Consider the following 24,381-nt stretch of genomic DNA (forward strand, 5'->3'; position numbering starts at 1 on the left):
TTACATTTGGTCCTTAGGTTTTCTGCAGCCATGTAAAGACTCAAGTTAAAGAAAATAAACAAATGTAAATATATTCATTTTCTAGGCATCACTACATAACTTTTTATTTTAACTCTTACATTTTAAAATTGAGACAAAAATTAAAAATCACTTATGTCAGCAGTACAATGAAGAATTAAATTCTGTAAATTAAGTTATTACCCACAATTACATTGTTTTATTGGTACAAAATAAAATCAAGTGTAAATTGTGACGAAGTCATTCATAATTTAGGACAGTGCGCTAATGAAGTAAGTAGTAAAGGAAAAAAATGAAGTGTGATTGATAGTCTGATTCTTCTGAGTGAAGCCTGGTGTAGGCATTTGGGGGCAGTTACCCAACATTGGAAAGGAGGATGGATTCAGGCTGGTCAACAGAGAGAAAAAATGCCTAAAATGTCAGTGATAAGGCAGGTGAACACTATCAAAGGGATTTGTAGTACCAACAGTTTGTATTCAACAAGTGAAGACAGGAGAGAGACATTTTGTCCAAAAAAAAAAAAAAAAATACAACCCTCTCCCCTCGCCCCTCAAAAAAAAAGGACATATTTGGCCATGGCTAGGAGAAGTTTGTCAAGTAATTTGATAACTGGGTTACAGAGAGATCAGTATCAAACTAGTACCCCAGTAACCAAGGAGAGTGGTTTGGAAGTTTTTTTTTTTTTTTTTTTTTAAGTTCAGAAGAGCAACACTTTATGACATAGCCAGTCTAACACATCATCTGCATTGTATTCCATGGTTATGCACTTAGAGATACCACTTTGGTTGATGTAATAAGATTACAGTAAGAAGTCACATCTTTTTGACCAACAGCTATATCCCTACTTTCAACTGATCTATGCCAGTGGCTCTCAACCTTTCCAGACTACTATGCCCTGCATACCCCAAGTTTCACCTCACTTAAAAAACTACTTGCTTACAAAATCAGACATCAAAATACAAAAACGTGTCACAGCACTCTATTATTGAAAAATTGCATACTTTCTCATTTTTACCATATGATTATAAAATAAAGCAATTGGAATATAAATATTGTGCTTACATTTCAATATATAGTATATAGAGCAGTATAGACAAGTCATTGTCTGTATGAAATTTTAGTTTGTACTGATTTCATTGTGCTTTTTATGTAGCCTGTTGTAAAACTAGGCAAATATCTAGATGAGTTGATGTACCCCTGGAAGACCTCTGTGTACCGCTGGTTGAAAACCACTCATCTATGCAACCTGTACCATTTTGATAAAATAATCAACAGAGTCCTGTGGTACCTTATAGACTACCAAATGTATTGGCGCATAAGCTTTCGTGGGTGAATACCCACTTTGTCAGACGCATGACGTATTCACCCACGAAAGCTTATGTGCCAATACATTTGGTAGTCTATAACGTGCCACAGGACTCTTTGTTGCTTTTTACATATCCAGACTAACAAGGCTACCCCTCTAATACTTGATAAAATAATGTTATTCTATCTTCCTCCCCTTGGTTAGCACTTTGAAACATGTTAAAGCATTTTGTTTTCAACAAAAGGATATAGTAAGGGTTTTCTAACAATAGAGAAGCCATGCAAGCCTCTTTGATCATTGGACGGGCCATTAGTGTGCGTCTTCTCCAGTAGTACTAAAGAGGAAACGTTTAAACAAGAATACAGTTAAAAGATTACTGTTAAACTTGAAAGTATTAATGAGAAATTCAAGTTTTATATACTTACATGATCTCCAGTGCCTGCTAGATGAATGCACACAGGTTTGTATTTGCTGTTCCATCTCTTGGGTATTATGAATTGAAACCTATCAAAAGCACACTATTTAATATACATAACACTGCAAGACATTCACACTCATGCAAGTTAAACTACCAAACGACACCCTGAAAAAACAGTTTGGTTACATGCTCAGGCAAACTGCTATTAGTCTAGCAATATAATTTTTTCATGAATGAAATTAAGAACACATCCAAAAGTTTTCACCTTCAGAAAGTCACAAGCACCAAGAAGAAAGGGAGTTATGAGCTGAAAGGTCACACTCCAAATGAGATTACTACTTCATTACTGCATTCTAAACTTTACTGAATAGAGACATGGGGCCTGAGATTAGGCAAGTGTGGCTAGATCCCCTAAACAGCACACACTTTTCTCCTTAAGTGGGGGGGAACTGAAACTGAAAATTAAAAAGGAACTATAAAGTTGTTTTTTTTAAAAATACAGCTAACAAGTGTTCCTATATAAATATAAAAAAACAGTTTTCCCTTCTCTCCTTCCCACCCACCCCTGCCAAAAATCACTGTTTCTTCAGTTAGTCCCTCCCTTACCCCCCACCAAGCTTTTCTCAGGCCAGCTGTAACCTACACAAGCAAACCACTTCTATTGAGCTATTGGTATTTCACCACAAGGGGGTGTCCTGTTGCAATAAAACTTGCTTCTTTAGCTAGTTGTGTGTAAACGTTTTTGCATAAACTATCCATATTTGAAAAGCACACTAAGTCTACCAAAGTGCTGCTTTTCACACATAAAAACTACTTAAAGCTCAAAAGAACTTTTATTCATGGATTTAATTTGATGTTATGAGCTTGAAAGAAAATCAACTTGTCTTTATCTTACCTAATGTATTTTGGATTTTTAAAAGCACCTATAACTTATCTAACCACTGCATGACAGTATGTGGAAACTATTAGTAAATTGCATTTTCAGATGTGGTATCAGTTAGTCCAGGAATTTTAAGTAGTGACTCCCTTTATACCCAACAACACGGAGTAAAAAGCCTACTGAGCATTTTTTGAATAATGTCTTCAGAGAAGGTAAGCTGTAACAAAACAAACAAAAAACAAACAAAAAATGTATTGACTGGTCACAGCTGTTGATGTCATGACACCAAGGCCTCCTAAATTGAGGTAAATTTTTATGCCCAAAGCAAAGCTTGAAAAACTTAAGACTTCTGCTAGCAAGAAGCCAATAAAAAAAATGATGCTCCCCACCCTACCTCCAAAGCAAGGCTCGGTGGACACCCTGGTGAGAACATTAGTATACCACCACCACCCAACTGCTTGAGTGTGTAAGCGTGACAAGACTTCTTCAAGGGTACTACTACGTTGTTTGGCTTCTCAAATAGAAAACATAGGCCAAATTCAATGTATGAGCTACACTGAAGTTAACATGTGCATACATATATGGTTAAATTCTGATAATAAGTGGAATAAGTTAATAAATATGGAGTGTTTCTTAGGAAAATACAGAAGTGAGAAACTATTTTCTTGGATAAACTGCTGGCCTTTACAAAAATTCATATTTGCAAGGGAATTGCATTTCTCCATCTTGGACGTGCGATGTGAGTTGTATATCTCACAAACAAAACAAGTATTTTTAAAAAAGGAAGAAATCAGTCTCAAAACATTACTTGATGTTGTGGCAGACTGACAAAGACTAGTAAATCCAAGTCAAGGCTGTTTGTTAGTACTTTTGCTTATATATGAATAATTTCCCTCCCTTTACAAAGGAGGTAGGTAAGAACAGATCATAGTCATATTAGAATTCTCTGGCTTTCCTGTGTCAAAACTAGTTATCAAAATACAGTTATAGATGTTCCATTAATTATTTTACTAAATGAACATGTACAACTTTTCTAATGGGATTACATTTCCATTTTCAGAATTAAACCACCTCTTTCACATAACACGTCATGTTTTGCTAGGGCCACCTCCAATTTAGAATAAGCTCATCTAGAAAATAAATCATTCATCCAAGGATGGAACCATCAAATGAACTACCTGTGTTTTCATTCTAACTTAAAACATCTCAATATTTTTCAAACAGAGATCACAGTCTGAACCATTTTAAAACAAAATTGAGTATTCGGATTGTAGCTGTAATAAAGAATGTAATAAAAGTAATTTTTATAATACAGATTTCTTTGATTTCTCTACAGAGCTAGTTTCAGAACCAAACTGTTACTTCCTTTTCCTTACCTTGCTATGATGGATTCAGTTGGCAGGATATTGGGAATGTAGTGAATCAAAGGGGAAATGAAGTGCCCATCGAGTATTTTACAGTCTGATTGCTCCTCAACCTATGGAAAGAACTGAAAGTTAAAAGTGTATATGATCAGCATACATTATATGCACTGAAGGCTGAACATTAATATATGGGTTCCTAGGCTGGAATCAAATTTTAGCACAAAAATCCACAAGCAGTTTTGAAAGTACAATTTCAATCATCACATTACATGAGCATTAAAAAAAGTCTACCACAAGCCTACTCACTTAAATAAAAATCAGCTCAGTTATAACAAAATTCAGTTTTTAATGCAATTAAAGCCTAAATGGGGTTGTGGGGGGGTTATCTGTTTGTTTAAAATTTGTTTAAATTTTTTAACAATTCTTTAAGATAGGACATACCTGTGTTTTCTCCCATGCCACCCCAAAGGATGGGAAAAACTTCATAATAAAATCTGTACAGCTATTGCTCTATCCTTTTAAATCCCTTCTTACAACTCATCTCTGCAATGATATAAAAACCTGTCTGCTGCTGATGGACAGACAGATGACTAATTGTAACAACTTCTCACCTTCCCATTCCTTTCTTCCTTACTAACTCCCACGGTCCTGACATTCCCCTCATACTACCTCTACTCTCAATGAAAAATACCAAAATATCTGGTTTACAGAATCATGCCAGTCACCATTTTTATTTGCTTGTATGTTACTTCTCCCTCCCAGCCCTTTGTTTATACCTTTTGGATTTTATAATCTCAGGGGCAGGATTGTCCCTTATATGTGTCTGTGTCACACCCAGAACAACAGGTCCTTAAATCCTCACTGGAGCTTTTGGGCACTACCATAATAGGTGTTTCTTTAATAATACTGACTGGCTACATATCTAGTTACATGCAAAGTACGCTTTCTTCTTTTTCCCAGTGGAATCCTATAATCTCCAACCACCTCTACACCCTCCCCTATATATTTACTCCTTTCTTGAATATTTTTACCAAAGGACAGCTGGGTGTATCCCTCTGGAATCTTTCAATGCTACTCCTCAGTCAGAGAGAGGAACTACTAGTGAGAGAAGCAAACTACATACTGCCCCTGCAAATGCTTACCACGTTCCTTCTGCCACTCTGTTACCCTAAGATCATGCCCTGAATTCTGATCCCAAATCAGTAACATATGCTGTACTAACATTGGGCTGAACCAAAATATCAATAAAACCTACAATCCACATTGCACCAAACCTAACTACTTTCTTCTCCAGTACAGAGAGCTTACTAAAGACTTCATTTCACTTCACTCATACATAATATGTGAGAACTAATTTTAGTTACAGTTACATTTTTTGCTATTGAATACCTTGTCAATGAACACTGGATAATCTCTTGAAACCAGCTTCTGGCATTTTTCCCGGTTTCCAATAATCTTTCTGAATTCAAATATTCTGTTAAAAAGCAAGATACAGAAGAGAGTCAAGCCTTTTTTATCCGAGTATTTCTTTACATCAAAATCAGAAGTCATGCTTTTATCTGAATTAGTACATCTTTCCTGTATGAAAGAGGCTAAACTAAAGGAGAGACAAAGACCAGGAAGTTATTTAATTTAAAAATCAACTTCTCATTTCTGGGTAAACCAGCCTAGTGAGAGCTGTATCAGTTTGGCTTTCGCAGAAAAGGAATGGCTAGAATTTTTTTACTACACTGCTTGGTTTCGCCAAGTTTTTAAAACATTATGTTATAACTTTTTTTATGAAGACAACTTTGAATTTCAGCCTAGGTCAAATTAAGGCATAAACATTATAGGCCCAGGCCTAGGATACTAGCTCCTGGAGTCGTGTGATTACACCATTCATTTTAAGAAAACTTAAGTTTAGTCCTCACTGTTGCAAAGAAATACTTGAAAGTGTAGCCTAATTGATGCAGTGACACCTACCTGAATCTGAAGATTATGTGAAATAATAGATCTGAGACGGGTTAACTGCTACATGCACCTCAATAGGGTGTTAACTGCAAGATCTATAGCTCTACAGGACCCTGTCCAATACTACCTCAGAAGAAAAGTGAAACGGTGGGTCCGCCCACCACAGCAAATAGCCCAGGACCCAGGGTGTAACACTGGATATGTCTGCACAGCAACTAGACACCAGCAGCTGGCCAGTGCTAGCCGACACAGGTTCGCGGGCTGCAAGGCTGTTTCATTGCTATGTAGACTTCCAGGCTCAGGCTAGAGCCTGGGATCCAGGGTGGGAGAGTCCCAGAGCTTGGGCTCTACCCCAAGACTGGAAGTCTACACAGCAATGAAACAGCCCTGTAGCCTGAGCCTGAGTCAGCTGGCACGGGCCAGCCACAGGTTTTTCTATGCTGTGTAGACACATACCCACTGAGGCCTCACTCCTGCCTCTTCAGAGTGAGGGAGAGGGGACCGCTGCTGCCAAGTAAGACTAGGGACAAACATATAGGGCCTATGCTACTGCCTTTGTCTTGCTTGGAGAGGAGGCAGGCCAGTTTATTGCTGCTACTTGGGACGGGGACAGGGCCATAGCACAAGGCAAGGGTGTTGGGGCAGAGTTTTAATTCAATCTCAAATATGGTAAAAATGGTACTTATGTGATCCCCTATAGGGAAGCCAACTACAGAACACTGCTAAAGTGACATCTCCAGCATGGAATAAAGCTTAGTAAAGTAAGTTAACATTAGCTAAGCCTACTACATAGGGACTAGATCTTGCATTGGCAGGGGGAAAGTGGGCTAACATTTTTTCCAGCAATAGCTTATGACCTTTGCTAGGACATAATATAAGAATAAGAGCTGGCAATAAATCAACTGGCATGCAAAGTATCAGTGTCTCTAAAAGAGAACACTAGTGAGTGGCTAGCTCTCAACCTCTTTGTATTATTTTCTGTTTTTCCTAAACCTTTACTCAGGAAGAAAATTCCAGTAGATGTCAGGGTCAGAACAACAGTCATAATTATAGGTACATTTGCACCTGCAATATATAATCAAGCGACACATACTTCCCTAGTTTTACAATATGTTATTACACACATGGAATACGCTTACTCCCCCCCCCCCCCCAGTATATCCTGCAATCTAACCCATTTCTACTCCACAATATAGTATTTTTAACTAGTTGGTATGTTTGGTTTTCGTTTTTTTAAATCCCTATTATACAGAAATGTGAATTATAACAAATGCTATAGTTAGTTATAAAATACCTTCAATTTTAAACCATTATTTCAGATACATGTAACTAGACAGCTTTCTGGAAAACATTCAAGTGCTTTTGTCTGACTCTACTGATTTTCTGGGAGCATTAGTGGTTGAGAGATAATTCCCCCAAATGTTACAATATCTCTGGTGCATCTCATCCAGATTACCCTTTGGAATTTTATTTTGAACATATTTAGGAAATGTCATTCTGTTTTTCTATATAAATGCTTGTAACGATCTGAAAAAGTGACCCTGTTACAGAGTTACAAAGAAAATAAACATCTTCAGCAAATGCTTTTCTTTTCCATTCATCCAAATTAAAATGAGTTTGATCCTCAAAAGGATGACCTTTTCTAATAATAGAATGTTACATGTAACAAACAGCTCTGAATGTTTTCCCCTAATCTATTTTCAATGGAGAGAGACAGGGCTGAATGGAAGTTATGAAGTCAGTTGGTATTGGGCCAAAATTCTGAAGTGACTTGCCGTACAACAGATCAACACCCAAAATTAGCATTAACCATGAAACCCTGTCCCAGGGACTTCATAGGATGAGAATGGGGATTCCTACCACTAGTTTAAGAACTAGCAGCACAAATTATGAGCATTTTATACAACGAAGAACTAAAGGAGTATGGTTGAGGTTGGAAAATTCCCATTACATGCAGATGAGATTGTTAGATACCAATATTAATTAGTGCAGAATATACCACGGCAAATACAGTCATTTAGTCCAGTGGAGTTTTACCAGGGTTAATCTGGCCCATAATCTTTAAACTGTGAATGCCTTTTCACTATATGAAAAAAGTCAGTTAATACAACTCTGCCTTAATGCCGACAAAAAGGTCAAAAATGGACAATATGCATTTTATAGTCCCCAGAAAGTAGAGTTTTAAAGTTTCAACCTCTGGTTTCCTAACCTGTTATAAAAATACCATAAATTATTAACATTGGGGGTGGGGAATCTAGTTGAATTTACTTTTAACTATTTATGCTGTCTGTTCTTTGTGTTTCTCTGAACCTGTACAGACTAGTAAAGTTTCTGCTTTTCATATATTAGTACAATGCTACATAAGAATGTTGAAGTCCAAACAAAATACTGTTTTCTCTGAATATATTTTTAATTAAAGATCACATCTGTTTTAAAGGTTTTTTTTTTTTTTTTTAAACCTTAAAAGTAGTAACTATTTACTCACTCTACAGTAACTTAATTCTTCGAGATGTATTCTCCACATGTATTCCACTTCTGGCAAGAGTGGGCCCAAATAAGAATCTTTTTGATATCAGTGTCCTCTAGGGCTGTGCCTTGTGGTGGCAGAGGGCATAAAGGATGGGGTGGCTGCAACCACTCTCCAGTTCCTTTGCTAGCACCAAATCCAAATTGGCAGGGACTCTGCCATAATAGGGAAGAAGAGGGGGGGGTATCGGCAGGGGTAGGAGGCAAGCATACAAGAGCCCTGGTGGCCATAGGCTCAGTAGGGTGTCAGGGAGCCAGCACAGGCTCCTCCTCTGGAGCAGAACCTGCAGCACTCCTTGACCTGTTCACATCCAACCAGAACCCAATATTGGGAATCACCACCTGTGAAAGATGTCTTGCCGAATGCAGCATTGGACAATTATTGAATAGTTGCTCAGAGTATTGTCCACCCTGTGAGATGGTCCACCAGGAGGTTTCATAGCCTGGGAAGGTGGAGGACTACTGGTAAGATGGTGGCTGATGCACCACTGCCAAAGGTGGATTGTCTTTTGGCACAGGGGCAACAAACCAACACCTTCTTGCTTGTTGCTATAGGACATGTCTGTAAACACCTGTACTATGGCATCTCGAAACACCAGGAGAAAGACTTATGTATGCTAGCCAAATGGTTCTCAACTCCAGGGTGTTTATATGAAGGCTCACTTCCTGAGCGGGGCCAGAGGCACTGGGTCTGGAGGTGGTCCAGCTGAGTTCCCCAATGTACATGTGTCTGTCACCAATGTCATGCTGGGGATCGGTGAGGAGATGGGGATCCATTATAGACATGTAGAGTGTCCTTTGACCAATCTAACAAGGAAGGGACTTCCTGGGGGGATTTTGACCAACATGTCTTAGGTATCTGCTGAGTAAGTACACTGATCTCGACCACCCTTGCATAGAGTACAGGTGGCAAATGTGTCATGTAGGCGCAGGAGGCCACGTGACCCATGAGTCTTAGGCATGTTCTGACTAATGTTAAGGGTGTGAATGAAGCTGTTGACAAGGCTTAGAATGGGGAGAAACCTGTCCTCTGGCAGACCGGAGTCCGTACTGCCCCCATGAATTTTATGCTCTAACAAGATGTGAGAGTGGACTTCATTCCATTTACTGAGGTCTGATGCAGCAATGAGATTCAGAACTACTCAAATAAAGTCGTTCAGGTGTTGAGGTGACCAGCTCGGATCAGCCAGTCATTGAGGTAAGGATAAACTCAAATGTCTTTCCTTCTCAGATGTGAAGCCATGACCTCCACGCATTTGCAGAAGACCCTCAAGGTCAGAGAGAGAGGCCACAGGGAAGCACTCTGCATTAGTAGTAAGACTTTCCCACAAGTAACCTGAAATATCTCTTTGGGGCCGGGTGAATTGCAATATGAAAGTATGTGTCTTGTAAGTAGAGTTGCAAACCGATCTTGAGGATCCTAGGTGGGGATTATGGACATCAGCATCACCATCCTGAACTGGAACCCACAGATTAATTTGTTGAGTCAGTTTCAGGACAGGGCTCCATTCCCCTTTCTGCTTGTGATCAAAATAACCCACCCTGCCCTGGAATTCCAAGGGCATTCTTTTACTGCTCTGAGTTGCAGGAGGGAGTCCACTTCCTTCCTGAGCAATATCTCATGAAAGGGGTCCCAGAAGGGATTGGGGATGTGGGGAGGTTCGCAGGGGTCTGAAACTGGATAGAGAATCCTTGTCCAAAAGACTCCAGAACCCTTTGGTCCCAGGTAATTTGGTTCCATATCTCCCCAACAAACAGCTCTCAAAAGGGGGGGAAAGAGCTGGATCTGCTGGCTCTGCAAGACTCTCAACTGCACATTCAAACCTGCTGTTTCAAGGTAGATGAAAGGTGTGCGTCAGAGGAGGAAGGGGCAGAAGGTATCTTCATCTGGAACTTCTGCCTCTTCTTCAGTGGCTCAAACAGTCTCTGCTGTCTATAATAGTACTCAGATGGTTGTGTCTGCCTTGGACAGGGCTGAGGCTTGTACCATCTCCTTCATGGAACCAAGATGCATACACCCAGAGAGCAAAAGGTTGTCTTTGATGTCCTTCAACAAGCAAATAGCCTCATCAGTATTCTTATTAAAATCACAATCCTCAAAGGGGAAGCCCTCAATGGTTGCTTGAGCCTCCTCCAGTATTCTCAAGGACTGCAATCAGGAGGCCCAATGAATTGTTATTATGCTAGCCATACTACAGGCCACTGTAGGTGAGGTGTTGAGAGCAACCTGTATTGAGGGCCATGCAACCAGCTGTCCCTCCTGCACCTGGGATTTAAATTCCTTGTGTTCCTGTTGGAGTTTGTTGGTGAATTGGGAGGCATGAGCCCGGTAAAGAAAGCTGTATTTAGCCAGGAGTGCTTGGTAGTTAATAATGAACGCTTATAGGATGGCTAAAGAATACAAATTCCAATCAAAGAGGTCCACCAACATTTTAAGATCTTTATCCCTGGGAGTTGCTTTATGTGGACCTTGTCATTTGGACTTCTCTTGGACAGTGACTATGATCAAGGAGTCGAGTGTTAGATGGCTAAAGAAATATTCAAAGCCTCTGGAGGTGATCTGATAGCACCTGTCCATTTTCTTAGATGTAGGCACCATAGAGGTTTCTAACTGATTCCATTAAGCCACAGGTGCCGGCTGCGTGGGTGTTCCAGGGCTGGAGCGCCCACGGGGAAAAAAAATTGATGGGTGCTTAGCACCCACCAGCAGCCAGCTTCTTCCTCCCCCATCCCCACAAGTGCCTACCGGCCGCCGGCGGCCCCGCCAATCAACTCCTCCTGCTCCGTCCCAGCACCTCCCACCCACCTCGATCAGCTGTTCCGTGGGAGTGGACCAGGGATGGGAAGAGGCGGGGCATGGGAGGGGCTTGGGAGAAGGGGTCGGGGTGGGGGCAGGGCCTGGGGCAGAACAAGGATCCAGAGGAAGCTGGTGCCTGTGCACTAAGCTATTATTTATTGGCACTACCAATCTGCTGGGGATCTGAACATATGCAGAATATGGAGAAGGTAGTGCAAGAGAAGTCATTTAAACTTAGCTGACATCTTGGAAATCCCAGTCATCTCCTGAGAAGTTGCTGGAAGATCCAGCAGTCATCAGGCTGGTTTGAAGCTGTAACAGTTCACTGAAGATGACAAAAATCACTGTCAGGACATGTTGGGCTTCTTTCTTCTGAAAGTCCTCTTGCTCATTCTCTGCATCAGGTGTATGATATGCCAGATGAGCGAGACCTACAAGGGAAGGGTGACCTTGCTGTAGTTGCCTGAGAGGCAACTGGAGTCTTGCGAGTAGGATGCATCCCATATAGGATTCAGAAAGACCATGACTGCATGAGGTTCTGGAAGGGGGTGCAGGCCATGATGGGCCCCGTGCAAAGTACTGCTCGTGATTGTCCCTGCAGTCCCTCATGTGGATTTCTGAATGCTCTTTCAGACAGACAGAGTAGGCTCATAAGGGTCCAGGGACCAAAGCAGTTGGGTAAAGCAGATCTCTTGAGTGCTTGAGTAGAACCACGAGGCTCCTGAGCTGGTGGCACTGGGTTTCTTAATAGAAGACATCAATGGAAACTTAGGCTAGTCCAGAACTGTCAACTCTCCCAGTCCTGTGAACTGTGTAGGTACTGCAAAGAGAAGCTCCAGAGGTGAAGATTCAGGAAGAAGAGTTGCAGTACCATCAACAAGTTGGCATGAAAGATGTCGGTGCCAAGGTTTTCGTTACCAAAGGCACAGTCTTGGTAAGAATGTGCTTTCAGTGCTGGTCCAGAGAGGTCTGAAGAGTGTTCTTGAAGCGGATTTCAGTGTCAGCTGCTTGGATTGTTGGTAACATATACTGGGCACATCAATGACTATTGAAAAGTGCACCAAGGCTAGTGGGACCTGACCTGTGCCTTGACTTCCCTCCTAGGGTGATCTGTTTGGAACTGGAGAGGACGATCTATGTCTCCCATCATAGGAACAGTGTTCCTTCAGGCCTCTCTCTTCAGAGGACTGGGCTGCAGTGAAGGATGTTCTGCCTGACTCTGGAGTGGAGGAACAGCACATACACATAGGCAGAGATGCCAGCCATTCCTTCCTGCACTCACAGGAGGAAAGAATGAACTGGAAAGCAACTGAGTCTGCCTCTGCCCTTTATACCTTTGTCTATAGAGTGCTGGAGGATGCACAGGTCACAGGTGCAGCCCCAACAGACATTGCTACTCAAAGGGTCTCATGTGCATGAGGTTCAGGTGCACCTGAAGTGGAATATATGTGGACAATCCACTTAAAGAATCCTACATTTTGGAATTAATTTAACAAATGATAATCCTTAAAATACCTTGGAATAGTTAATACCATTATTACTAGTGTTAGCATTAAAGCAGTGCCAACTGAGATTGAGTCCTCATTGTGCAAGGCACTGTGCAAATACAAAACAGACTCTGCCCCTGAGAGATTACAAGCTAAATAGTACATCTTGTTGAAAAATTTATAACAATGTTTTTTCCCCTGTAAAAAAATGCTGTTTCATTGAAACTGAAATTTTCTGAGAGAATGTGTTGATTTTGAAAAGTTTCATTTAAAAAAAATTGAAAAAAGTATTTTGCTAAGGTCGAAATGATGTTTTGATTTTTTTGTTTTAATATTATAAAAAATTAAAGATTTCAAAATAAAAATTAAATGTTTTCATTTACTCAAAACAAAACGTTTTCAAAATTTTGTTTTGCAGTAAATTTTGAAGTTTGGCTTTTGTTTGAATTTGGACAACTCTAAACAGACGAACCAGACAAATGCTTGTTGGGAAAAGAGGCTAAGCTATCTAATTCCATTTAAGGATGAACTGTTGCAAGGTTAACTACTATAACTCTCTGGTAGTCTCAATGTACATTTACAGATCTCCACCAACTGCTACATACAAAACTTCCTCAACACAGTTTCTTGCTCAATGTATTCCTTTGTTTGTAGTGTTTATGTTTGCACAAAGTCAATTTCTCAGAAATTTAGATCTATAATTTTCATTTTAGTCTAATATAATATATTATGCATTTTATACACTCAATTATTCAATATTTAAAACTTAAGAAACCATATAAAGTTGCTTGTATAAAAGCAAAAGCCTTTTAAAATCAATCCACTCAAAGATTCATTAAGAGGAATTAACATTATATTAAACTATTTTACATTAAATCTTTGGGAATATATCATGCTAATATATAAACCTTAAACAAACATAAAATCAAAACCTATAAAGCAAAGGCTCTTTCTTGTTCTTAATCAACTCTAAAAGGAGATTTTTCTCTCTATATAACCCATTAAAAATGGATGTGCAAAATTTAGCCATAGTTTTTCCAAGAGAAACCAAATGGAGAAAGCAAGGCGTATACCTATCCTACATTTTATGTTTTAAAGTTTGTATTTGGCAAACTAACTTCTTTATAAACCATTAAGTAAAAGAGAAACCAAGTTAGTTCTTTTCTAATTTTATAGGAGATGCCTCCTTCCAAAGAGTTTTACAAGCGTTGTCCTTGGACAACACAAACGATCCAGCTAGCTTTATATAAATTCAAGATCTTTTAAAATGTTATCCTACACCAGCATGTTTAAGTTTCCATTAATTGGATTCTTTGTTTTTAAACAAAGACTGTAACAGCATCTTGCATTTATACACTAAACTATTTTGTGGTAAAGAAAAATATATTAATTTAAAAATTAAAATATTTATTTAGTTTCTGAAGTCTAATTAGTCCTATAGTGTGGTGTTTTACTTTTTTTAGAAAACTGAAAATAACACATTGTATTTTTAGTAAAAAACATTTATCTGTTCATAGTATTTAAAATAAATTTACTTAGATTAGCAGTATGAAATATTCTGATTTTTTTCTGTGAAGAAAAATAATCACCTTTTCAGATCTTCTGGTCTTCCCCATCCTCGAATGAAAAGTTTAGTGAGTAGAAGCCGTCTGTACAAAATATCCAGTTTACTCACACCCATTAGTAGCAAGCTAACATCTGAAAGTAGAAAATAGATAAAAATGAGGCCTTAAGTAGGTGGTTTTGGAAGAATATCACTTTTTTTTTTCTCAGCCAAGAAGCAGCCACAGCAAAGAAGCTCAACAAGGCATCACAGCCCCTCTGAGGGAAAGTCAAGCCCAAAGAACCCAGTCAAACCCATGTGAAGGGGAGCAAAGCCCAAAGAGTCCAACTGTTCATATTTTGAACACCTGCACAATCTGTAGTGCATAATTTTGAGGGCTCAGGTAGGCACAACTTTAGGGTTACCATATTTGAATATTGAAAAAGAGGACACTCCATGGGGGCCCCCGGCCACGCCTCAACTCCACCCCTTCCCCGCCTCCATTCCAACCCCTTCCTCAAAATCCCCACCCCAACTCCGCCCCCTCCCTGCCCCATTGGCCCCTTCCCCAAATTCCCACCCCAGCCCCACCTCCTACCCATGAGCGCACCGCATTCCCCCTCCTCCACCCTCCCTCCCAGCTGCACGAAACAGCTGTTTTGCAGCGAAAGCATTGGGAACTAGGGGGGAAAAGCGAGCACGCTCTCGAATGATCAACATTCACTCTCTCTCTCGAATGATCAACTCTTCTTTGGGGAAAAATAATAATGGCAAAATCCCGGATGTTTTTAAATATTTAAAAATTCCTTCCGGACGGTGATTTAAGAATCAAAAAGCTGGACATGTCCAGGAAAATACGGACATATGGTAACCCTACACAACTTAGAAGAAAACCTTTCTACCCCCATTCAGTCCCTGGATTCCACTCTCATCTTCCAGAGAAAAACTGCAGAAGTAAAACTATCATTTTGATGCAACAAACTATGATGCAGCCTATTTTGTAAAATTGGATTTGAAGCATAGATATGGATCTTCAATTTTAGATGCTAGAAGAAATTCAGATTCATGTTCCATCAGCTACATTTCAACCTCTTCCCTCTGTTCTAGTCTCAATTTTTGAATAGATGTGAAAAACATTTTAATCATAATTTCAAATAGTGTTAAATTTCTGACCATTACATTTCCTTACAGGTTCGGTTTTGATCTCCATAGTCAAAGGAAAACTAATTATCCAAAGTTACCAGAGTGATAAGTACTTATCTTATCCACAAACAAGTTATGTTTTTATACCAGTACACATTAGTACACATTATATCTACCCCGGTATAACGCGACCCGATATAACATGAATTCGGATATAACGCGGTAAAGCAGTGCTCCGGGGCGGGGCTGCAAACTCTGGCAGATCAAAGCAAGTTTGATATAATGCAGTTTCACCTATCTAACACGGTAAGATTTTTTGGCTCCCGAGGACAGTGTTATATTGAGGTAGAGGTGTATCATGACAATAATTTGGAAGAAATGCATCTTAATTGTAATTAGGTTATTTTGTTCTACAAATGGGTAAACTTTGGGGGACAAAAAGCAGGTTACTCAGTGATGTTAGAAATTCCCAGATCACACAAGTTACCCAGAGAACAATAACGCTGCCAAGTTTTAGGAATGGAATCCTGGTAGATTGAGAGAGCTTGAAAAAATTTGGGGAATTTGATTTTCTTGCAGATGTAAGAGAAATGTATATGCTCTGTGGAATAACATCTATTTATCATGCTGAAAATGGGTCACTTTACATGAACTAATCTGAGTGGAGAAAATGCTTTTCAGGTCTGGGAAGACCCCATTATCATTAATCCAGTTTTTCATGGAAAGCTCTTTTATAGAACAGACATACTTCTTTGTCAACCTTGCACTATGCATCCGAAGAAGTGGGCTGTAGTCCACGAAAGCTTATGCTCTAATAAATCTGTTAGTCTCTAAGGTGCCACAAGTACTCCTGTTCTTCTTTATGCACATCCTATTACTTAAAAAACGAATCCCATGATTAGCAGAGTTTTGTTACCAATTCTCCCTACATTTCTCAGTGCATACAAATTCTAGAAAATTCGTAATGCGCTTTAAATTGCAATTCTCTTTGAAGTCAAGACACAGACCTATTACTGATGTACTGAAGTGAGAGGATGCTATTCAGCAGGCAATTATATGGTCCCAATATCTATCATTAAATTTGCTTGACTTTAATTGTGTGATCAGTGCTATAACTCAGAAAGGAAAGTCCATTTCCTTCAACAACATATAAAACGAAAGCTTTAATTCAGAGTACATCCACTTCCTACAAAAATGCAAGAGACTGATGCTAACGATATGGATGCTTGCTAGAAATGTGGGGTACAGGAACACTGCTACAGGATAGCCTTGTCCTTATTGAGTTTTGGAAGAATACAGGTTGAAATTAATTTTATTCTTAATTTCCCATTTAACTATTAAAACTTGTTTGTTCTTGCAAACCTGAAGTCATTGTACCTCACAGAATCAGAGTGATTCCTCCTACAGGTCTCTGAGATAGCCAAGAAAACAATATTGCAAAATTAGCATTCTTCAGAGAAGTGCTGCAATGAATTGAGAGTTAGCAGCTCTGAGACAGTAACTGAGGCTTTAGCTACACTAGAAAGGGTTCGCTGATAGAGCTATACCAGCAAATCCTCCCAATGGAGAGACAGCTTATACCAGCAACATTTCTTTCGCCGGTATAGCTTATACCAGTTCCCCAAACAAAAGTTATAATGGTAAAAGGACTTATTTAAGGTATAACTGCACATACATTAGCACTTTACCACCCTTGATTAAGGGGTATGACTGGAAAATCATACTATCAAAATCCTTGACAGCATTCCTTTCAGTGAAGGATACTTCTTACTTATGTTGAAGTTTGATCAGTAAATGGTAGTTTACTGACAAACTTTTAGTTAAAAAGCTACACTTACTAAAATAATGGGGAGCCACTTCTGTGCACTTGATACACCAGGCAAAAAAGTTAAGCTATTGGTTGTGTGTGTCACAAAGCATATGATCTTCCAATTAAAGTTTCAGGATTTTTCTACACTTAAGAAAACAGATGATTTAATATCAATTAAAAAATTAAATGTATAACAAAACACCATTTGTTGTATGAAATATGTATTGATAAGTGGGATAATCAGCATATTTCCAAATCTCTATCCACTGCATGATCTAAGGAACCTTGCTTACAACCCTTGATTTATGCAGTTGTAGTTCTTTAATTCATCTAGTTTTGTATCTGAAATGCTGTTAACTTGAGCCTATACCACACTCCAATTGCAAGCTCTTTTAAATATATATAAAAAAAATGATTAGTGTTCACACACTAATAATGTAGTACTTTGCATATCTATAAAGCTAACTATTGAAGGATCTCAGTCATTTCTAAACAAAATAAAAATAATTAGAATAAACATTTTTGTATTTTTGTAAGCAGAAACTTCAAACTTCAAAATCAGACTTCAAGGAGAAACTACAGAACCGGAGTTAATTTGCAAACTTGACAGCATCAAATTAGGCATGAATAAAGACTGGGAGTGGCTGGGTCACTACAAAAAAAGAATTTTCCCTCTGTTGATACTCACACATTCTTGTCAACTGTTCGAAATGGGCCACATCCACCCTAACTGAATTGGTTTCGTTAGCACTGACCCCCCAATTGGTAAGGCAACTCCCATCTTTTCATGTGGTGTATATTTATACCTGCTTACTGTATTCTTCACTCCATGCATTTGATGAAGTGGGTTATAGCCCACGAAAGCTTATGCCCAAATAAATGTGTTAGTCTCCAAGGTGCCACAAGGACTCCTTGTTGTTTTTGCTGATACAGACTAACATTGCTACCCCTCTGAAACCTATACTCAAACTGAATCTGTGTAACATAACCCCTCCCTGACTCCCCCAAAATACTGCTTCTCCAAAGAACCAGTAACAGTATTAAATTCTGACATATAAAACTTAAGGGACAGAAATAAGTGCTTTATAACCACTGAAAAGCCAGGAAATTTTGCTTTCTAGTAGTATGAAGCCTTAATTCCTAGCCCTGCCAGTCTCAAGCAGCGAACTTTAAAGTCACGTTATTCTTATCCCCAGCTTGCTTAGTTTAGCCCACTGTCTTCACTTCAGTACCTTCTAGTCTTTTAAAATTAGATTAATGAAAAGCTTAAGTCATATAAAATAATCTGAGACATGACATCAGTCACGTTGGTACTGAAACGTGTATGTGAGGACCATCAGAACAACAGGATTTTAAAGATAGATATCTTGCAACATGCCAAGATCAGAAACACTTTGGTATACCAGTACAATTGCTTTCAGAACCTATAGTTCAGAAAGGAAAACTATAACTCTGCTGCAACTATGGCAATATTGCTCTCCATATAAAATGAAAGGAAAAGACACCACTGCCAAGGTTAGAATCACCCCAAAAACAAACATCCCTTGCAAAACAAATTTTGCTTCCTTACTTACCGAGAAACCTTGAAAATTGTTGCTTTGGTTCTAGCTACTGTTCTTGGCTGCCGTTCAGTGCTGATCTTTAATGACTCACTAGTTAATATTTTACTGATCTCAATTATCTTTCCTCCCTTGCTAATGTGTTTTGTTACCCTGTTTATTCATTTTATTCACCTGATTTCTGAACTACTCTAAGCATTACTGCCTGTCTATTCTGCTCATCTCCCAGACAAATTATTAAAAAAAGTCTGATAGCTACACAAGCTATTACTCCATTTCTGTTAATGGGCCACCTAGCAATATGGATTTCAATCGAGTTTAAAAAAAAAAAGTTTCCAAAATGGAGTCATGTCCCGCTAGTTACATATCACCAATTAGCAGCTCATTCATCAGAAGGGCTTTTGGTTCAGTTTAGCTACTAGCAATCAGTAAATGAGATGTACTTTGAACAGATCTGAGGTTGGCCAGGATAACAGAAATTAGATCATGAGTATAAGTGATTTTAAGATAATAAGCTGATATTACAATCAACCCCAAAACACATTACTAGACAACTGGAGCATGTTAAAAGGGATGCTAGGACACAGGATGAGACAATTCAATATATTCAATCAACTGCACTGATTCACATTAGGACTGCCCAGCAGCTCAGGACCATTTGAAATAAAGAGGACTGAAAATGGAGTAAGAGCCCCGCTCCCCTGGAAAGGTTTCAGAAAAGGCTACAAGAATGATTCAGAGCCTGGAAAGCATGACTTGCACTGAAATACTTAAGAAGCTCTATTTATCTCAAGAACCTATTTATTTTAACAAAGAGAAGGTTAAGAGATGATTTGATCATAGTCTATAAATACCTACATGGGGAAGAGATTTATGATCATATAGGGCTCATATAATCAATGGCTGGAAGCCAAAGTTAGCCAAACTCATACTAGAAATTAGTTGCAAATTTTAATAGGCAAGTAGCGTTTGGAACAACATGCCTAGGGATGTAGTGGATTCTCCATCATGTGAAGTCTAACTCAGGAGTAGATATTTTTCTAAAAATATGCACTATAGGTCAAACAGAAGTTGTGGGCTTGTGCAGAAATTACTGGGTGAGGTGTTTCGGCCTGCGTTACAAATCAGACTTTGGCTACAGCTACACTGCACACCAGCATCGGTGGCACATAGGGTAGCTATATGCTGCAGTGAAAAGCAAGCTACACCCACATTGCAGTGTGCAGCTACATATGTCAGTGAAAGGTTATAGCAGGGAGAAGAAAGCAGGGAGCTGCTAGAGCCTTCCCCTGCTTCCTCCCCCCTAAAAGAACCTCACCCCGCTGCCAGCCTTTCTCCATGGCAAGGGAAGTCTCCAGCAGCACAACACTACTCTGCTGTGGGTAAACTGTGGGTCAGGATGACAAAGTGGTTCGCGACCCCGTTTTAATGGGATCGCCTGGGCTGGCAATAGACTTGCTGGGGCTTGGGGCTGAAGTAAAAGTCCGAGCCCATACAGACAATGACTTGATTATACTGCTCTATATACTATACACTGAAATGAAGTACAATATTTATATTCCAATTGATTTATTTTATAGTTGTATGGTAAAAATGAGAAAGTAAGCAATTTTTCAATAATAGGGTGCTGTGACACTTCTGTATTTTTATGTCTGATTTTGTAAGCAAGTAGTTTAAGTAAGGTGAAACTTGGGGGTACCCAAGACAAATCAGACTCCTGAAAGAGGTACAGTAGTCTGGAAAGGTTGAGAGCCACTGGCCTAAGCAATGTCTCACTGTCTACACTACTATTTATACCTATGCTAGGGGGACCAGCCGTGTATGTACGCTACACATCACCATAAGAAGTGGGCTGTATAGAAGTACACTTTATGATCATAGTGGCCCCCTTCTGGCCTTAAAATCTATCAATTTAGTGCCAGGATACTAACTATAAAATTGAATAAGAGGGGAGAAATGACCAATGGTCTACTGTGGTTAGTTATTGCCATTTTTATTTTTAAAACTACCATTTACACTATGCCATAAGATTGGTGATATTTAGGGGAGAGGAACACAAAATTCTAATACTATTTACAGTGACTAAGTGTCCTAATATTCTGAATTTCATTCAATCAAAAGTTGTAAACCGTTCGAGGGATGGTGAAATGTAGGCCAGGGTTTAAAAAAAATGGCACTGCTACAAAACTATGAGAATTTTTAAAAACTATGACTGAAATGTAATATTCCATAAACAAAGACAGGGGAAAGAGGCAGTGAAACTTAAAACTTACCCTAATAAAACTGTTAGAGTCCTTCGTATGGAGCAAGGGCTTTATCGCTTTGAATTCATATATTGAATACTATCTATACATCTCTGCTAGTGTACATGTGTACTCTCTCCATATACACTTATACACAGCCCTAATTACATGATCAACTCCACCGTAAACTATAAAGGCTTATTAATAATGGCAATATATTTTCTGTGCCAGAGAGTCAGACAACTCTTGCCAACAAACTAAACTGATCCGGCTGAGAAATTATACCTATTTTCAATGCACTAGCACAGAATACCCATCATTCAAGATCATGATAAAAATATTCCTTCATATCGAAGTGACTTGATACATTTATCTTTTCCAGTACAAGACCTGGGAGCATAAAGATCACAGCGAGACCACCAGGATTATTTTTTGTTAATTTGAGAACTATATTTTCAGCATAACTGAAATATTTGTGGAGAAACCAAGTGTGACATTGCACTCTAAGATTTTATGAAAGTATGCTGATGAGTGTGAATATAATGCAACTAAAATATGCTTCATGCAAAAGGTCTCTTGTAAGGTATCATTACAAAGCTTATAATCTACTGCGTGTGGTCATCGTATTTGTATAAATGTATCACTCTTGTATCTGAAACTAGAAATATAAAATATAACTTTGAGGGCTTATTGTAATTATGCAAAGTGTGGGCCATTAATGGTGGTTTGGAATCTTCATGGCTCCCATTAACCAGGACAATTGTCTGTAGATAGTTCTGTTTTACTTGTGAGTCTTCCTGTATACATGTGTGCTGGCAAGTGGGTAATGAAGTCTTACAGTGACATGTGATCATGTCACCTGAACTGGAATCCATCCTTAACCTGGTGCTTTTCCATTGAGAAGGTGGGGGGGGGGGACGGGACTCAGAGTGACAAAGGATTCCCGCCTTATGCAAAATATATAAGTGGGTGAAACAGAGAAAAGGAGGCAGCCATCATGAGAAATCCCCTAGCTACCACCTGAGCTGGACCAAGGGCTGTACCATGGGAAAGGATTGTGTCCCGAGTAGGAAGGTGTCCAATCTGTGAAAGAAACTTATTGAAACATCTGTGAGGGTGAGATTTTAATCTGTATTCAGTTTTATTACTGTATTAGACTTAGATTTGCATGTTTTATTTTATTTTACTTGGTAATTCACTTTGTTCTGTCTGTTATTACTTGGAACCACTTAAATCCTACTTTCTGTATTTAATAAAATCACTTTTTACTTAATAATTAACCCAGAGTATATATTAATACCTGAGGGGGGCAAACAGCTGTGCTTATCAGTGCTATAGGGGGCAAACAAGTTATGAATTTACCCTGTATAAGCTTTATACAGGGTAAAATTGATTTATTTGGGGTTTGGACCCCATTGGGAGTTGGCCATCTGAGTGTTAAAGACAGGAACACTTCTGTAAGTTGCTTTCAGTTAAGTCTGCAGCTTTGGGGCACGTGGTTCAGACCTTGGGTCTGTGTTGGAGCAGATTGGCGCGTCTAGCTCAGCAAGACAGGGTGCTGGATTCCCAAGCTGGCAGGGAAAGCAGGGGCAAAAGTAGTCTTGGCACATCAGTTGGCAGTTCCCCAGGGGGTTTCTGTGATGTAACCTGTCACATCAAGATCCTCAACAAAAAGTACTACATAATTCATCAGCATCATCATGTAGTCCTGATGATATTATGTATGGATTCTTGTTTTACTTGTTGGTCTTGATTTATATCTGTTGATCACTAGTTCAGTCTAACATTTACTTGTTCAAAGTACAAAACTAAACAAACAGAGCAACTGGAGAAAAAGCAGACACTTTCAAAAGTGAAGCATAAATTTAACATAGTAAATTATAAAGAGAAAACACCAACCAAGTAGTTGTACCAGATACAATACAAGTTGTAATCTACAAGTGGATGACAAGTAGAAGCCACAATATTTTTCTGAATAACTGTTTTAGGGTATGGGTTACACAGAGCAAGGGGAGAACATCAACTGCCCTGTTACCTTCCACTCCAGGTTTGGAGAAATGAAACCAAAGCGGTGAGAAGACTGGATTAGTTTTACAGAGGTTTTCTGGAGCGGGGCAGGTTAGCGAGCAGTGACAAGATCGATAAACAGACACACACGGACATGTCTTAAAACAGCAGTCCCGACTGCGTCAGGGTGGGGGCATGGCCATAGCCAGCTGCTGGAACTCGGGGTGCTCCTGAACCCCCTAGCCTGAAGTAGTAATAACAACCAAATACACGGTTTCCTCCTTCAGAGCCCCACTATAAAATTGTTTCAGCACCATTGGGCATCTGCTGATACGGAGACCCGGAAGGAAGCGCAGACACTGGGCACCAGCTGGCCAGGGCAGGGTAAGCGCTCTCCTGCCAAGGAGCAGGAAGGGCGGCGGGCCGGGCACCCGCAGGGAGAGGATGGCGGGGCGAGCCCGGCTTCCCGCGCCCTTAGGCTGGAGGCGACGAGTTACTGACCGCAGGCGGAAACGGCCCTTCTCCTTCGAATCGCGTCCCCAGCACCAAACGATCGCGACGCCGTCCCGACCCAGGCCCCGCATGGAGGCGCGCCGGGCAGCAAGTCCCCGCCTGCGGCCGGAGAGCCCCCGGCCCTGAGACCGGCCAGAGACTCCCACCGCCCAACACTTTCCCGGGGTCACTCACTGAGCCGGGCAGGGGGCTCCCCGCTGCTGCCGCTGCCACCTCCAGCTAGAGCTGCCGCACATGGGGGAAGGGACAACCGCTCTCAGGGGTGTGAGGCGGGGAAGGGCTGAAGGTCGCTACTGGGGCGGTACTGCCACACGGCCAGCCCCTTCCGCCGCTCAGTTGATGAAGCGGACCGGAGAGAAAACTAGCGGCTACCATCAAAACTCACACGTGACTGGCGCCCCGCCTTTCTCTAGCAGCCTACCGTCCCACGTGACGCCAGCCCGACCGCCAGCATTAACGGAAAGGGAGCGCGCGCGCATGCGCGACAGTCAGGCGCGCGGGAGGGCGGCTCTGGCTAGCCAGGTCCGGAGCGACACCGCCGGCAGCGGCGGGAAGAACAACAACAGCTGGCGTCATGGGCGGGGAGGCTCCGGCTCCACCCCCTTCCCCTTCCCCGTGGCTGCCTGGTGCCGACGGCCGCGGTAGGAGTTTCTGTTGGGTACCAGACATGGCCGTGGTCACTGCCGATGCCGCCCTTGCTGCCGAAGGGCAGGAGCCTCTGCTCAGCTCAGAAGGGGGTGACGAGAGCAGGTAGGCCGCCCACACCTGTCTTTACAGGCCCCCGGGCCCGTCTGACCCTGCGGCCGCTGGCAGCCCG

General features: G+C 40.5%; 2 protein-coding genes across 3 annotated transcripts in view; one reads left to right on the forward strand and one right to left on the reverse strand.

Annotated features, from left to right (window-relative positions):
• The window catches only part of ABHD18 (abhydrolase domain containing 18), a 46,128-nt gene extending 22,249 nt beyond the window's left edge, over positions 1-23,879 (reverse strand). The window contains exons 1-7 of one of the 2 annotated variants that reach the window (XM_054028994.1): positions 23,739-23,879; positions 14,336-14,444; positions 5,376-5,460; positions 3,999-4,099; positions 1,750-1,828; positions 1,572-1,658; positions 5-30 (exon numbers count right to left, since the gene is read on the reverse strand). In XM_054028994.1, coding sequence (XP_053884969.1) covers positions 5-30; positions 1,572-1,658; positions 1,750-1,828; positions 3,999-4,099; positions 5,376-5,460; positions 14,336-14,427 — 470 coding nt within the window. In that variant the 5' untranslated portion in view covers positions 14,428-14,444; positions 23,739-23,879. Of the gene's footprint in view, positions 1-4; positions 31-1,571; positions 1,659-1,749; positions 1,829-3,998; positions 4,100-5,375; positions 5,461-14,335; positions 14,445-23,552 lie in introns of both variants that reach the window. The other variant, XM_054028993.1, reaches the window with a different exon arrangement.
• Positions 23,880-24,127: 248 nt separating this feature from the next.
• Positions 24,128-24,381, forward strand: part of MFSD8 (major facilitator superfamily domain containing 8) — a 28,797-nt gene continuing 28,543 nt past the window's right edge. Inside the window, exon 1 of the mRNA XM_054030477.1 lies at positions 24,128-24,314. Within this exon, the coding sequence (XP_053886452.1) occupies positions 24,139-24,314 (176 nt within the window). The 5' untranslated portion in view covers positions 24,128-24,138. The remainder of the gene's footprint in view (positions 24,315-24,381) is intronic.

Source organism: Malaclemys terrapin, chromosome 5 (assembly GCF_027887155.1).
Source record: "Malaclemys terrapin pileata isolate rMalTer1 chromosome 5, rMalTer1.hap1, whole genome shotgun sequence".
NCBI lineage: Eukaryota > Metazoa > Chordata > Testudines > Emydidae > Malaclemys > Malaclemys terrapin.